The 17087-nt window shown below is 42.6% G+C and overlaps 1 protein-coding gene across 2 annotated transcripts in view; it reads left to right on the top strand.

Moving 5' to 3' along the window:
• Positions 1-16130, top strand: part of HAO2 (hydroxyacid oxidase 2) — a 28714-nt gene extending 12584 nt beyond the window's left edge. For both annotated transcript variants that reach the window (XM_034787966.1, XM_034787974.1), the window contains exons 3-8: positions 712-863; positions 1401-1684; positions 5487-5702; positions 10074-10232; positions 12339-12408; positions 15707-16130. In XM_034787966.1, coding sequence (XP_034643857.1) covers positions 712-863; positions 1401-1684; positions 5487-5702; positions 10074-10232; positions 12339-12408; positions 15707-15762 — 937 coding nt within the window. In that variant the 3' untranslated portion in view covers positions 15763-16130. The remainder of the gene's footprint in view (positions 1-711; positions 864-1400; positions 1685-5486; positions 5703-10073; positions 10233-12338; positions 12409-15706) is intronic.
• The last annotated feature ends 957 nt before the right edge of the window (positions 16131-17087 follow it).

Raw genomic sequence — 17087 nt, 5'->3', positions numbered from 1 at the left:
TGATAAAGGAAGTTCAATGATGGGGTCTTCCCCTACTAGTGTTCACTATAATGTGAATTGATCTGTTCCTGCCCCCTCCAATGCAAATGAATGGCCACTAGTCATGTGATAGCCAATTGATTCTGACAACACCTCACTGGAGGGCTTGGCTTGTCCTTTGTCTGGGAGAAACCTGTTTACTCACTCCACAGATTTGTCTGGTAAACACATTTCAGTCTCACATTTCCTCCACATTTGTATGGTCCCTTGGGCTGTTTATTGTACATACACCTCACAAGAATATTAATGATCAGTGTGTTGTTATGAGTTTTCTACTGATATCTTATATGACACATATCAGCTATAGTTTATGACCTTAATGAATTGGTGCACCGAACTGGTGACACCAGCTGAAACTGTCTACTAGATATCAGGGTGCCTCTTGCCCTCTGGCATTGGGATGCTCTTAGATTACAGTGGTACAGAGAGTGATGGTGGATGGTTCAAGAGCAGATGGTATGGGGTTTACAGGTAGGCGGCAATGGCTGTAAAGAGAGTCATACTGGGGAGTGAAATCAACAATGGGGTGGAGTTCTCAACAGGCCGTGGCCCCTGGCTTTTCCTGGTTGGGTCAGACTACTGTGTGATAACATGTATCAGGGAAGATCGCAAGCATTAAAACCACGGAACTGTTACCTTATTGACTGGCATTTCATCTTTGTCTTCTTGCAGAATCCGCTTCCGGCCACGCATATTGCGAGATATGTCTGTGATGGACACTAGGACTACGCTTCTAGGTACTGAAATCAGCTTCCCTGTAGGGATTGCCCCCACCGGGTTCCACCGGCTGGCTTGGCCTGATGGAGAGAAGAGCACAGCAAGAGGTACCCTGTTATTTCATTCCTGTAAAACAAAAGAGGACACATTAAAAACCTGTTGGAAACCTTGAGCAACTCTGATGGCATTTTAAAGTGTGGCTGACCCCCTGAAAAACCAATCCATAAACATGGCACTTCAGTATCATTCTTTACAGCCAGATTCTTTTCCTGACCTCCTACTGACCACCACCCTTGTGATGTTCTGGAGGCACAAAGCAGCTGGAAAATCACATATGGTCACAGTGCTGCAGCACTGTAGTTATCCTAGCTAGCAGAACAGCCTCTTGGGGGCTGCTGTAACTTAGAGAAGACCTGAAGCTATTCTTCCTTGTGCCCAGGACCAAACTGGCCCCCTATTGGCCTCAGGATCTGAGGTGGGGTGACAAACAGCATTCAGCCTGTACAGTCCATACACACTTTATAAAATATGGATGAAAGATCTTGTATTGGGGGTTGTTAGCTGGCACTCCCATTGTACCCAGGCAGAATTGGTGAGGAAGCTTCAACACCTCATACTGAGGCTTTTTAAAATATCTCCTGCAGCTGCTGAAGCCATGAACACCTGTTACATCACCAGCACATTCTCCACCTGCACTGTGGAGGAGATTGCTGCAGTCGCACCCAATGGCTTCCGATGGTTCCAGCTGTACATTCATCGCAACAGGGCACTCTCAGAGGGGCTGGTCCGACGTGTAGAGGCTGCGGGTTTTCAAGGCCTGGTGCTCACTGCCGATCTTCCCTACACTGGGAAGAGACGAGACGACATCCGCAACAACTTCCAGCTCCCACCACACATGACAGTGAAGCACTTTGAAGGAGTGTTTGAGGTTTGGGAAATGATTTGTGTGTGTGTGTGAGAAAGAGAGAGAGAGAGGGAGAGAGAGAGAGCAGATGGGAGCCTCACTGGCCAGAGACAACCTCTGCCTGCCAATAGTGAGGGAGAAGGCACAGTGAGGGCAGCTGGCTTAAGCAGTGTTACTGAGCATGCTCAGTCAGTGTGAGCATGCTCAGTACAAGCCAAGCAGCATATCGGGGGGGGTGTGGGAGCATGTGACCACACGTCTCCCTCCCCCCCCAACACACACACATCGCCTCTGCCACTGGACTACAAAAGTAGTTCCTAGCCTTTGTGGATACATGTTATCATTTGCCAAACTCAGGCCTGGTCTACACTTAAAAGAGTTACTGTTATAACTACTTCAGTGAGGGGATGTGATGTTGTTACTAGTGTGGATGCAGTTATACCAGCATAACGGTGACTCATACCAGTATAGTTATTTCCCTTTCCATATGGGAATAGCTATATTGGTAGATGCACCTTTATACCAATATAACTGCACCCGTGCTGGTGGCAGTGGTGTGTGTGGGGAGGGGGTGGGGGGGAGAGGGTGTTATACTGCTTTAGCTGTACCAGTATAGTTAAAGTGGTACAATTTTTGTGTATAGACAAGCTCTAAGATCTCAGCTGTACCAGCCAGTGCTCACCACCTTTCATTCATCTGTGCCTGCTCTAAATTCTGATGAAGCTTGGGTTGCTCTAAAGCCTAGCCTCACTCTCAGAGCGCCACTGACAGTTACAGCCGTCACAATTGAATGGGGGGGTGAGCTCTAAATCCGTGTAATGCCCCTGAAGTCACTTTGTTCGACAGCTCAAGTGCCTTTGCAGGAAAGAATTGACAACTGATAGGCATAGTCCCCTGGTCAGACATTTTCCTTTCAAATGGTTGGATGAAAATCTGTTTTGATTTGACCAAATGTTTAAAATCGTACTCTGTACATGCACAAGAATATTTTAATAGTGCTCCCCCTGTTTTCTATTGGCAGATCTGCATGTGCAGATCTAACAAAATTGTGTGTGTGGAGATTTTACTAAAACATTTTGAAACACCGGGCCAGGTTATCGGCCGCTGTAAATCTGTGCCAGTCCATTTGCTTTAATTGAGCTACATTGATTTACAACAGATGAGAATTGGTCTCCCTTTTCTAATTCCGGGTGCTCGTGTATATTGACTGAGGCAGGGCTTCAAAGCATAGGCACCGACTTACCAAGTTGCCAGGAGGTGCTCGACTCCTGCTCTGCCACAGGCCCCACCCCCACTCCACCCCTTCTCTCAGGCTCACACCCCTGCCCCACCTCTTCTAGCTGATCTGCGGCAGATGGGAGGCGCTGGGAGGGAGGGGGAGGAGCTGCTCGGCAGGGCCGCTGGCAGGTGGGAGGCGCTGGGAGGGAGGAGGAGGCACTGACCCACGGGGCTATCAGTAGGTGCTGAGCACCCACTATTTTTTTTCATGTGTGCTCCAGTGCTGAAGCACCTTCAGAGTCGGTGCCTATGCTTCTAAGTAACTTGGCTTAATTCCATTCACATTTTCAGACTCTGCAAGAGCAAGCAGTCATGGGATAAGAGGGAAGGTCCTCTCATGGACTGGTAACTGGTTAAAAGATAGGAAACAAAGGGTAGGAATAAATGGTCAGTTTTCAGAATGGAGAAAAGGAAAATAGTGGCGTCCCCCAGGAGTCTGTACTGGGACCAGTCCTATTCAACATATTCATAAATGATCTGGAAAAAGGGATAAACAGTGAGGTGGAAAAATGTGCAGATGATACAAAAGTACTCAAGATAGTTAAGTCCCAGGCAAAGAAGTACAAAAGGATCTCTCAAAACTGGTTGATTGGGCAACAAAATGGCAGATGAAATTCAGTGTTGATAAATACAAAGTAATGCACATTGGAAAACATAATCCCAACTATACGTATAAAATGATGGGGTCTAAATTAGCTGTTACCACTCAAGAAAGAGATCTTGGAGTCGTGGATAGTTCTCTGAAAACATCCACTCAATGTGCAGCAGCAGTCAAAAAAGCTAACAGAATGTTGGGAATCATTAAGAAAGGGATAGCTAATAAGACAGAAATATCATATTGCCTCTATATAAATCCATGGTACGCCCACATCTTGAATACTGTGTGCAGATGTGGTTGCCGCATCTCAAAGAAGATATATTGGAACTGGAAAAGGTTCAGAAAAGGGCAACAAAAATGATTAGTGGTATGGAGCGTCTGCCATATGAAGAGAGATTAACAAGACTGGGACTTTTCAGCTTGGAAAAAAGATGACTAAGGGGGGATATGATAGCGATCTATAAAAGCATGACTAGTGTGGAGAAAGTAAATAAGGAAGTGTTATTTACTCCTTCTCATAACACAAGAACTAGGGGTCACCAAATGAAATGAATAGGCAGCAGATTTAAAACAAACAAAGGGATGTATTTTTTCACACAACACACAGTCAACCTGTGGAACTCCTTGCCAGAGGATGTGGGGAAGGCCAAGACTATATCAGGGTTAAAAAAAGAACTAGATAAGTTCATGGAGGATAGGTCCATCAATGGCTATTAGCCAGGATGGGCAGGGATGGTGTCTCTAGCCTCTATGTGCAAGAAGCTGGGAATGGGCAACAGGGGATGGATCACTTGATGATTACCTGTTCTGTTCCTTCCCTCTGGTGCACCTGGTATAGGCCACTGTCAGAAGACAGGATACTGGGCTAGATGGACCTTTGGTCTGATGCAGTATAGCCGTTCTTATGTTAAGCCAGGGATTCAAAAGAGTGCCTCATTCAAAGCACAATATGAGCACTGAGTGAGGCATGATTCTGCAGGAGTCCTTGCCTCCTTCAGTGTGCATCTTGAATGAACAGAGCAATCTATGATGGGCTAGCCACATCAAATTTCTTTCTCCTCCCCTCCCCCCCATTGTTTCCTTTTAAATAAACTAGTAATTCCATCAAGAAAATGTCACTAAAAGCACTCATAAATCAGGAAATGCCAAAGTGACGGTTGCATATGTAAATGTATTGTGATACCAATTTCATTTATGGGCTACTCTTTCTGTGGGTCTGGGTGGCACACACTGAATGAGACAAGGTACAGAATGAGTGAGAAATGTTCTGTGGATCTGGGCCTGATTTGGGGCCCAATTGTTTCTGCACAGCGTAATTCCTGAGTATGCATTATAGTCCATGCACTTACTCTCTGTCTAAACCAGTGTAAGGTTAATGGAAGGATGGATGATATGTAGCAAATAGGCAGGTTGCATAAATCAGAGCTGTATGGCTATAGGTAGCCTTCCCTTTTGTATCTGCTGATTTCTCATCTTGTTTTGAAATACAGTGAATGGAAAGGAGACCTGCTTTGGCCTCCATCACACCAGACAGTTTATGCTGCTATCTAAAGAAGCCCAATGGCCTTGTTTGCAGAAAAAAAAATAATTTTGACAACTGCTGTATCAAGGGCATATCCCCTCCCGTTTCTGCTCTGCAATGTCCTTGTTTTCACTCCTGCCCTCCAATACCTTGGCTTTGACATCTCAGCCTACATCCCTCGGAGACTCTTCTTTCCATATCCATTCCCCATAATAATTGTTGTCCTCCAGGGACATGCCCTTTACAAAGCCAATTGATGGAACTGTTATGAAGTCTATTAATGTCTTCTGTGGTAGAGAAAGAGTTTGAGGGATATTATATTATATTATATTATATTATATTATATTATATTATATTATATTATATTATATTATATTATATTATATTATCAACATGTAATGAAATTTCCTTCTACTCCATGGCTGCAGGAAGAGAGTTGTTCTGCGTATGGCCTCTCGCCTAACTCCATAGACCCTTCTATAAACTGGAATGACATCTATTGGCTGCAGAGCCTGACTCGCTTGCCTATCATTCTCAAGGGAATTTTGACTAAGGAAGATGCAGATCTGGCAGTGAGACATGGAGTTCAAGGGATTATTGTATCCAACCATGGTGGAAGGCAGCTGGATGGAGGACCTGCCACTGTAAGTGGAAAGCTGCAATCTGTTGTCATAGGCATGCACATGTGTCCCAACGTGGGTAATTGTGTGCCGACATTCATATACATAGCTGTGATATACCTGCACATACATTTGCATGCCTGTGTGTATTGTAGCAAAGATGAAGTGAGCACCTAATTCTGCCGAGACACAAACCCATTGAATTTAGTGGGAACTGCCTGCAAATATTTGCAGCATTAGATCTTAATGGAATGGAAATTTATAGTCCCTTAAGCCCCAGAGTAAAGATAATTTATGTGGCAGAAATCTCCCTGATATCCATTTCTACAAATTAATCACTGGGTGTTTGAATGTTTGCCTGCACCCATGTTTCTTCCCATCTTTTTTCTGTTTCTTTTATCCATGTTATTTTTGCATATTGTCACATCTGTTTTATTGTGACCTATTCACTTTATTATTTTTACTGACTTTTCTCTCATTTGTTTTATAAAATACAACACAATAATCCAAGGAATTCCATGGAAACACTACTTTGATTCAATGACAAGGTAGAAAATTTTATGCATGCAGAAGTAAAATATATATATATTACTTCTGCATGCATAAAATTTTCTACCTTGTCATCGCATATAAATATGAGTGATAAGGTTTTCACTACTACCTTAAATCTTCCTCCTCATGCCTGTACCTTCATGATTTTCAAAGTGTGGGGCACACCACCCTGGAGAGACACAACAAGGTTTTCAGGGGGCTGAACATGCTCCGGGGTGGGGTGGGTGGGATGAGGCTGGTCCCAGGATCCCTGCACTCTAGGCTCTCCTGTTCCCATTACCCAGCATGTCCACTGCTGTGCTGCCGTCCTGCTGCCTTCAGACATTAGGCTGCCCCCACTGCCATGCGCTGCTTGGGAGCTCTCACCAGACAGCATCTGCCTGGCTGAGAACCAACTTAGCCTCTTCCGGGGCAGCCTGAACACCCCTAGCTTTGAGGCTGTTTGCTGCAGAGACTGAATGCAGGAGGTGGGGGAACTGGTGAGAGGAGGGTTCTGCTAGGGAACAGGGGTCTGGGTATGGGAAATGGGGACTCTGCTGTGGGGAGACAGGCCAGACAGGGGAAGTTGCCCTGGACAGAGAGCAGGGTCTGGGTAGGAAGAAGAGAGGGAGGTGATAGCACTGCTGGGGGGCTGCTGGGGAGGCAGGGAAATTCTGCTGCCAATCCAAGGCTGGGTGCTCTGCCAGGGAGATGGGGGCTAGGAAGGGGGCTGTCCCAGAACCTGGCTCTGGCTGCCCTTTGAAGGGCAAGGCAATGGATTCCTCTTGTCCTCCAGCCCTGGCCCCCCCCCCAATACACTGTGGGGCTGAGAAGCTATTCCCACGCTAAGGACCCCTCACCCAGAATCAAACCAATGGGATCTATGCACTCCTTCTCCACAGGCCCTTGCTCCTGCCCCTCTGTCCTAGCAACTGAGCCCCCTCCTCAAGGGAGGGGTCCTGGAGCTTGCTGGTCATGTGGGGACTCTTCCGAATTCAGCACCATCTGGGTGCCCTCTTTGTTACAAGAGAGCACCCACAGGCATGACTCTCCAAAGGGCACACAACCAAAAGAAACAAACATATGAGAACCTCTGTTCTACTATACTTCCAACCACTGCTATGACTCCAGCCATTAGTGCAAGGTCTGTCACGCCTTCTGCTGCTCCAATTAATCAGGAGATATCAAACTTAGAAAACTCCAGACTCAAACTTTGACAAAATTATAAGAAACTGAAAATATTACTCTAGGAAATGTAACTGTAACTATTATAATTACAATATATAAGGAGACCAGAGAAGGGAAACTGAGAGATCAAGAGACCAGTGCCTTCTAAAGATAAGGTTGAGACAGTAGCCAAGGTGATTGGGGGGAAAAATGCCTTTGTCATCAATTTTTGCCCAAACTTCTTCAATCCCTTCTTATTGACCCTCCCTCCTTCAGTCCATCCAGAATTTCTATGGATAGAAATTCCATGCCTGAATAATGAGTGTAGCAGTAGGAATATACTACCAACCATCCAACCAAGATGGTGATGGTGATTGTGAAATGCTCAGGGAGATTAGAGAGGCTACATAAACAGAAAACCCAATAATAATGTCAAGTATCAGAGGGGTAGCCGTGTTAGTCTGGATCTGTAAAAAGCAACAGAGAATCCTGTGGCACCTTTAAGACTAACAGATGTATTGGAGCATAAGCTTTCGTGGGTGAATACCCACTTCATCAGACGCATGTAATGGAAATTTCCATTACACGCGTCTGACGAAGTGGGTATTCACTCATGAAAGCTTATGCTCCAATACGTCTGTTAGTCTCAAAGGTGCCACAGGACTCTCTGTTCCAATAATAATGGGGGATTTCAACTATCCCCCTGTTAACTGGGTACATGTCACCTCAGAATGGGATGCAGAAATAAAATTTCTAGATTCAGTTAATAACTGCTTCTTGGAACAGCTAGTCCTGGAACCCACAAGGGGAGAGGCAATTCCTGATTTATTCGTCAGTGGTGCATAGGATTTGATCCAAGATGTGAATATAGCTGAACCACTGGTAATAGCAACCATAATGTAATTAAATTTAACATCTTTGTAGGGAGAAAATACCAAAGAAAACCACCCCAGTAGCATTTAACTTCAAAAAGGGGAACTACAAAAAAAAAAAAGAGGAAGTTAGTTAAATGGAAATTAAAAGGAACAGTCACAAGTGTGAAATGCCTTTAAGCTGCATGGATACTTTTTTTAAAACACCAAAATAGAGGCTCACACTATATGTATACCCCACATTAAAAGAAACAGCAAGAGGACCAAAAAATGCCACCATGGCTAAACAACAGAATAAAAGAGGAGACTAGCAAGAATAAGACATCCTTTAAGAACTGGAAGTCAAATCCTTCTGAGGAAAATAGAAAGGAACATAAACTCTGGCAAGTCAAGTGTAAAAATACAACTAGGCAGGCCAAAAAAGAGCACTTTGCAAAACACACAAAAACTAACAGCAACAACATTTTAAGTACACCAGAAGCAGGAAGCCTGTCAAACAATCAGTGGAGCCACTGGACAATGGAAGTGCTAAAGGAGCACTCAAGATAGACAAGGCTGTTGCAGAGAAGCTAATCGAATTCTTTGCATCAAACTTCACCGCAGAGCAGAGGATACGGGGGAGATTCTCATATCCAAACCATTATTTTTCGGTGACAAATCTGAGGAACTGTCCCTGACTGAGATGTTAATAGAAGAGATTTTGGAGCAATATTGATAAATTAAAAAGTAATAAGTCATCAGCACCAGATGGTATTCACCCAAGAGTTCTGAAGGAACTGAAATAAGAAATTGCAGAACTACTAACTCTGGTATGCAACCTAGCATTTAAATCAGCTTCTGTACCTGATGACTGGAGGATATCTAATGTAATGCTGATCTTTTAAAAAATCTCCAGAGGTGATTCTGGCAATTACAGGCCGGTAAGCTTAACTTCAGCACAGGCAGAGTAGTTGAAACTATAGCGAAGAACAGAATTATCAGGCAGATAGATAAGCACGATATGTTGGGGAAGAGTCAACACGGCTTTTGTAAAGGGAAATCATGCCTCCTCAATCTATTAGAATTCTTTGAAGGGGTCAACAAGCATGTGGACAAGGCTGATCCGGTAGATAAAGAGTAGTTACGCTTTCAGAAAGCCTTTGACATGCTCCCTCACCAAAGACTCCTAAGCAAAGTAAGCAGTCATGGGTCCTCTCATGGATCAGTAACTGGTTAAAAGATAGAAACAATAGGTGGTCAGATTTCACAGTGGAGAGAGGTAAATAAAACCCTAACCTTTTTTTGCTGAAAATTTCCCTTTTTTCTCCCTTAACTTTTTTTTTTTTTTTACAAATATTTTTATCTTTTATCATTTATTTTCTATTTTCAAAATAAGAAATTTTCAAAAATGGTTTCTTTTTACATTTTGAATTTTTTGGGGAAGAACCTTCCTTCATGCCATGTGACCAAAAATGCAATTTAAAAGTATTTCAGAAATGGAAAACAATTAACAAAAATGTCCCACTATTCACTTTTATTTTTGTGTGTTTGTTTTGTTTTTTAATCAGCACTAACAAATAAATCAAGTAATCACAACATGTTCATGACACTAGAAAATGGGATAAAGTATTTGGCAAGTAGACTGGAGGACGGCTTTTTTCCCCCTACAATTTAGAAACACATATTTGGCATTTTGTATGATGAGGTGCATTGTTAAATTTCAGTTTAAAAGAGCATAAGCAGTTACAGAAGGTCTTACATAATTGTACCCCCTCCCTTCTCTTCTTACATCTTTCTCTAAGAATCAAAGGCTGAGTTCTATGTGGACGTATCTGTTTCTTTTCAGATTGATGCTCTGATTGAAATTGTAGACACAGTGCAAGATAGAGTTGAAGTTTATCTAGATGGTGGAATACGAACAGGAAGTGATGTATTAAAGGCACTGGCACTCGGAGCAAAATGTGTCTTCCTCGGAAGGCCAGCTTTATGGGGTCTGACCTACAAGGTGAATGAGGAAACGTGGGGTTTGTACGTGCACTCATTCTCATGTTCACAAACATTGGGTTACTGACAGAGCTGGTAGGGATATTTTTTCCAGTGAAAAAATTAAACAAAAATGAAATATTTTTAATTTTCATTGTAAAGTTTCTCTGAAAATATTCAGGCTTTTGTTTTTTCAATGGAAACCCAAAACATTTACTCAAAACCAAATATTTTGCACAGAAATACCTGCTTTGACAAAAATGCCATTTTCTATCAATGGACATTTCTCTGGAAAAATTTTCACCAGCTCTAGTTACTGATAAAGGAAGAAGTTGCAGATAAGTAGTGTTCACCCTGAGTAAAAGACTCCAACTCTCCAAATGGTAGGTTACCTTGCTCTGTGACATAACTTTTCCAACTCTTGTGATTTCATGAGGAGTTTTGTGATTATTGAGAATTTCAGGGTTTTTTTTTAAGTATATTTATAGCCCTCATGGCTATGAAGAGGGTATGAAAATGTAAAATCTAAAGACTCAAAAACCAAAAAAGAAAAAAAAAGAACCCAAAATGTATTTATAAAAAACCCCTGACTTTTAAGCCAATCAGATGATTTTGGGGGGCCTTCCTCATGATATAGGAATGCCTGGGGTTGGCAGTACTGGTGATATAGAGACAGGTCTCCTCTTCAACTTAAGTCACTTTGGAAAACAGGATAGGTTTCTAAGTCACTTCAATTTTTTTTAATTTACTCAGGGTCACCTTACATTTTTTAAAAATTACCTAACAAACAATCCAAGTTTTTGGTAAAGTATCCATTGTATAGCATGTCATGAAACCTTTTCTAAAACCACTGTTTTCTGTTACCGTGCTGAAGTTTAAAAGGGTCTTTTGTGCAGGACCAACCGCACTATCTTTCCTTATGTGCTCAATCCTGCTACCATTTCTATTCCAGTGTCAGCTTTGCTTCTCCAACAATACTATCAAACTCAAGCATTCAAAAACATTGAGTAGACCCCAAAAATCATAAGGTTGGCTTAAATCATGAGATTTTTAAAAAAATCTAGTAAAATCTGGGTTCTTTTTATTTGTCTTCTGGCTTTTGAACCTTTTGGGTTCACGTTTTCACAATCATGAGGGCTGGAAACATTTTTTCCTTTAAATGAAATCTAAGATTGTGATGCAGTGTTGTGTTTCTAGCTACTGGGGCTTTCAGAAAAATAGCAGACCTGTGATAAACTTGCAAGAATTGGCAGCACTGCTTCTGTTGCCAGTAAATACTGTCTTAAAGGGATGTGGAAAAGGGTGTTGGTGAGCTCCGCGCCCCCCTCCCAGGCACTGCATACGAGTAACTGGTGGGATTTTCAGATTTGTCTAAAGGAGATAGGCACCCAATTCCCAATGAAGGGGAATGTGTGTTGGGTGCCTCGCCTCCCTAAAGTGCTTCTGAAGATCTCACTCAATGTAATTTTGCTAGTGTATGAGACAGAAAATGCAAATGACCATCAATGAAAGAGAGACATTGATATCATCAAGTATTGTGAAATGTAAAACTGAAATTAGAGAAAAATAATTTTCTCTAATACCTTTCAGTTACGGTGATATAGAATAGTATAGAAAAAATAGGTGGACAAAATGTTCAAATGGAAATGTGCTTTTCAAGTTGTTGGCACCACTTTTACAGAAGAAAATGTACACTACACTATTTTTAGGATCCATAACTTTTATCTGAAAAACCTATATCTTCCAAAATGTAAAGTGCTCAAGACCTTATTGCATTTTGCATGCAAAATCTGAAGTTTTGAAACAAAGGCATTAGCAGAAGTTATCTGAAAGCACACTAAAAAAAACCCCCAAAAAACAAAAACCCCACCTCACACATCCGGAAAATGTCTGAGGTGAAAAACAGCTCCATTTTCTTTCTTCATTCAGATACAGCACAAAAAGTGAAAATATCTAAATTAACATCTTGTGAACTAAAATATCCATAAACCTAAGAAGCCATCTGTCTGAGTATCTAAAAATTGGCACTGCTCTAAGGAGTTGCCCCAACTTTCCTAGTAAATGCTCTTTGCTGTGTTGCTCGGTGTCTGCATTCCTCTTACCTTCACTGCTTTCTCTGTTTGAATAGGGCGAAGAAGGGCTTCGAGAAGTTTTGCAGATTTTACATGATGAATTTCGTTTGTCAATGGCCCTGGCTGGTAAGAATTTTTTGCTGTTTGATTAGTAATTGATGAGAAGCAGTATTGCCACCTGAGAGTGAGCACAAAGGCACCACATGCAAACAGATGGATCAAATCAAAGTGAGGGGGTTTGTAAAAGGACCACTCAGTGCAACAAAAATAATTCTATTCAGAGGATTTCAGGCTTGTTGCTTTATATGAATGCATCAGAACAGAGTGGGTAGAAAAACTCTCACTGACTAAAATAGGAAGTAAGGCGGGGTACAGCCTGGCTCCATCCCATAGTACTCTGGACAACCCAATTAACCCTATCATGAGGTATAAGCACCTGAAGGATAATAGGGTTATAAGGAATAGTGAGCATGGATTTTTCAAGAACAAATCATGCCAAATCAACTTAATTTCCTTCTTTGACAGGATTACTGGCCTAGTGGATGGGGAAAAGCACTAGGCATGATATACCTTGATTTTAGCAAGGCTTTTGACACAATTCTGAATTCTCATAAGCCAACTAGGGAAACATGGTCTATATGAAATTACTATAAGGTGGGTGCACAACTGGTTGAAAGAATGTACGCAAACAGTACTTATCAATGGCTTGTTGTCCAACTGGGAGAACACATATAGTGGAATCTCACAGGGGTCAGTCCTATGTCCAGCACTATTCAATATTTTCATTAATGACCTGGTTAATGGAGAGGAGAATATGCTTATAAAATTTACAGATGACACCAAGCTGGAAGGGTTGCAAGCACTTTGTAGGTTAGGTTTAAAATTCAAAATGACCATGACAAATTGGACAATTGGTCTGAATTCAACAAGATAAAATCCAACAAAGACAAGTACAAAGTACTTCACTTAGGAAGGAAAAATCAAATGCACAATGACAAAATGAGGAATAATTATGTAGGTGGTCATACTGCTGAAACGGATCTGGGGATTATAGCAGGTCACAAACTGAATGTGAGTGAATGAGTTGTCAATGGGATGCATCTGCAAAAAGGGCTAATATGATTCTGAGGTGTATTAACAGGAGTGTTGAATGTAAGACACAGGAGATAATTGTTCCGCTCTACTCAGCACTGGTGTGGTCCCAGCCTGAGTCCTGTGTCCAATTCTGGGCACCACACTTTAAAAAAGATTGGACAAAGTGGAAAGGGTACAGATGAGAGCAACAAAAATGATAAAAGGTTTAGAAAACCTGACAATGAGGAAACAAACTGGGCATATTTAGTCTTGAGACAAGAAGACTAAGGGGGAACTTAATAACAGTCTTCCAATATGTTAATGGCTGTTATAAAGAGGATGGTGATCAATGTTCTCCATATCCACTGAAGGTAGCACAAGATGTGATTGGCTTAATCTGCAGCAAGGGAGATTTAGGTTAGATATTAGGAAAAACTTTCTAACTCTAAGGGTAGTTAAGATCTGGAACAGGCTGCCAAGGGAGAACGTGGTCCCCGTCATTGGAAGCTTTTAAAAATAAGTAGGAGAAACACCTGTCAGGGATGGTCTAGCTTTACTTAGCCCTGCAATAGTGCAGGGGACTGGACTGGATGACTACTCAAGGTCCCTTCCAGTCCTCCATTTCTATGATTCTATGACCACTTTACTACAAGGGTATAGTGGTTAGATCAGGGAACTGGGGATCAGGATTAAAGCGTTAGAACCATGCTGGTTTCAGTTGTTCGGGTTCATGAAAACCCTCTTTCATTTTTGCTTCCCATGGGTTCACACACTTTGCGTTTTGTGAGAAAGTGGGCTGAAGCTACTTTTTTTACCTGGTTTGGGTTGAAACCATGCAAAACCACTGACCAGGGCTAAGCAAAAATTGGAATTTCCATCCATTCAGATATTTCAACATTTTGTTTCATCCTTAATTGGAATGCACTGTAGTTCACGAGTACCGTAGCTCAGGAGGCAGCAGTGTGTATTGCAGTGCTGATGGTGTTGGCTGTTACAATTTCATATAATATGATTTATTTTTATCTTTTTCCTTTAAAAAAAACAAAGAATTTACAACCTAAAAGCAACATTCAAAGTAAATTATGGAGTTTGCAAAGTCAAGCGCTTGAAAGTTAGGAAATGCCAGAATTAAGGATCTCCATGCCACCTTAATTTGGCCCCCTTGTGCGTATGCATTCTGATAGTCTTTAACTACCTCATCACAGACTACTATTTTTTCCACAGGATCCTTGTCTCATTCAGTGCACAGCATGGATGATGCTGACGGAATGAGACAGCTGCTCAATACTTTTTTTTTATGATCTCTGATCAATGTGTGGCCCTAGACCTTGTTTACTGCACACTGTCCAAACCCTGGACTGGACACACAATTATTTATTTCCTCGTGGGCTTTTCTGTGGCACTCACTATCGTAGTATTAGAATGTTTCAAAAACATTAATTTCCCTGTGAGAGAAGAAAATACCATCACCTCCACTTTACACATGGGAGAAGAGAAACAAAGAGGTTTGCCTAAGACAACACATTGAAACATTGGCAAGAACTAGAAATCCATGATCATTCCACCAGAGCACACAACCTTATTGTCAAAAAGATTGAGCATCCATTACTTTCATTAACATCAGTTCCAGTCATGAGTGCTCAGGAGTTTGAAAATCATGCCCCAGGATCTCAAGTTAGGCTTGCAGAAAATAAGAGACACACCATTATTGGCCACCTGCAAAAATTTTAGTTTAAGTCATTTGCACAGCATTATATCGGAAGTCTGCCAGCTAGCCAGGGATAAAAATCCAGATCTGGGCAGGAGTCAACTATCTTAACTATGAGACCATTCTTTCCTTGCCTGCCTGTGTTTGCCTCTACACCATCCATCCTGTGCACTGAGTGAGGCATTTTTGCCTGTGAAAATAATAGTATGTGATCACATAATTAAATACTGTACCGTAATGCATGTGCCCAAGGGGGACAAATTTAAATTATGCAGTCAGTCTTAATTCTGGCATTTCCTAACTTTTGAGTGTTTGATTTTTGCAAACTTAATATTATTTATAAAGTAGGTTTTTGGTATGTAATTATTATTTATGGTACATTAGTATCTAGAATCCTCAACATGCTAGGTGCTGTACGTACACTTAGAAAACTGGCGAGTTTACAAGCTAAAACTAGAGTTTTATTGTTCTCATTTTATAGATGGAGAACCGAGACAGATTAAGTGGCTTGCTTATGGTCACACAGGAAGTCTGTAGCACAGCCAGGAATATAACCCAGACCTCCCAAGACTTAGCTCAGTGCCTTAACCATAGACCATTCTTTCTCTCAATAGTCATTTTTAACCCTGTATTTTATTTCAGGATGTCACAGTGTCTCAGGAATTGGCCGAAACCTGGTTCAGTTCTCCAAGCTGTAAATGGCTCATGCAGTGCCCACTAACCAGACAAATGGAAGCAGCTCCTGATAACTATCAAAGCCTTGAGTATCCTCAGTAACAGACTCCCAGCTGTGTAACTCTTCCACTGTCCCCTGACAAGCACCCCAGTTCCCCTTAAGCTGTTGAATCCCCCCTCCCATAAAAACAAGTGAAACTATCAGGATGTGTAAGTAACATCACTGCATGTCCTTATCATCACAACCCTCACCCTCCCCACACACACACCCTCTCCGGCCCCAGACCCCTCTACTTTAAGGCTAAGCTTGGACACAGCAGGGGTCAGGCCTTATTTCTGTATAGAGCACCATGCATGCCTATGGCTCTGTATAAATATTTGTTGGTCACCCTGTGGTCTCCTTATTGGCAGATCAGTGCAGTCATATGGGGTCCCTGAATAATGATACTGGCATAAGCTCAGTTTAACAACAGGTATTTATTTTTGGAATAGGATACAGAACATCCTGCTGCTGGTACAAATAGTTTCCATCTCTCCCTGAGGCAGAAAACACACTTCTATTTCCTCTCAGAGTTACTTTTCGAGACAGGGGTCTTTCCATCCGGTCTGGGAGGAGCCACCTCCCTTCCCACAATTGTCTTCTTACCTTCCATGCCACCTCACCCAGAGTATAGCCCTCTGCTATTTTCCCCATGTATCATCCCTCTTCCCCCTTTCTTCTCTCCCCCACTTTGGGACTGTCCATAAATTACATAATGCATTAATGGATGGGAGGGTGGGTCTTTAATTTTGTATGTTTGTTTCAGTGTTACAACTTGTGGGTGGGTCTTGAAAAATCAATAAAAATGTGTTATGTAATTTAGGGACAGCCCTTTCTCTCACTCCATGTCTTCTGTCTCCCCTCTGCCCAGAATATTATTTCTTTATTTCCTTTTCCCTTCCCCTATGTCCAGGGCCGACTCTGGCTTTTTTGCTGCCCCAAGCAAAAAACGCCCAGCCGGCCAGAGCAGCGGGGGGGGGGGGGGGGAGGGGGGGAGGAAAAAAAACCCGCCCTTGGCCGGGGGGGGGCGGGGGAAGAGAACAAACCGGCTGGCCGGAGTGGCGAAGCGGGGGGGAACAAACTGGCCGGCCTGCCAAAACGGCGAAGGAAAGAAAAAACAAAAAAACAAAACCAAAAACAAATACCTGCGGGGTGATGGGAGCATGGGTACAGGGGGACTCCTGGCCCTGCAGACCCCGGGCAGCGGAGTGCGCACCCCGGCTAGCTGGGGGGGAGGGGAGAGAGAAGGGGGCATCCAGGGCTTCCTTAAGCGGGGCGCTTGCCATGCGGCCCCTCCCACTGCGCCGC

This window comes from Trachemys scripta, chromosome 1, assembly GCF_013100865.1.
Source record: "Trachemys scripta elegans isolate TJP31775 chromosome 1, CAS_Tse_1.0, whole genome shotgun sequence".
Classification (NCBI taxonomy): domain Eukaryota; kingdom Metazoa; phylum Chordata; order Testudines; family Emydidae; genus Trachemys; species Trachemys scripta.
This window is presented reverse-complemented; position numbering and strand designations above follow the sequence as displayed.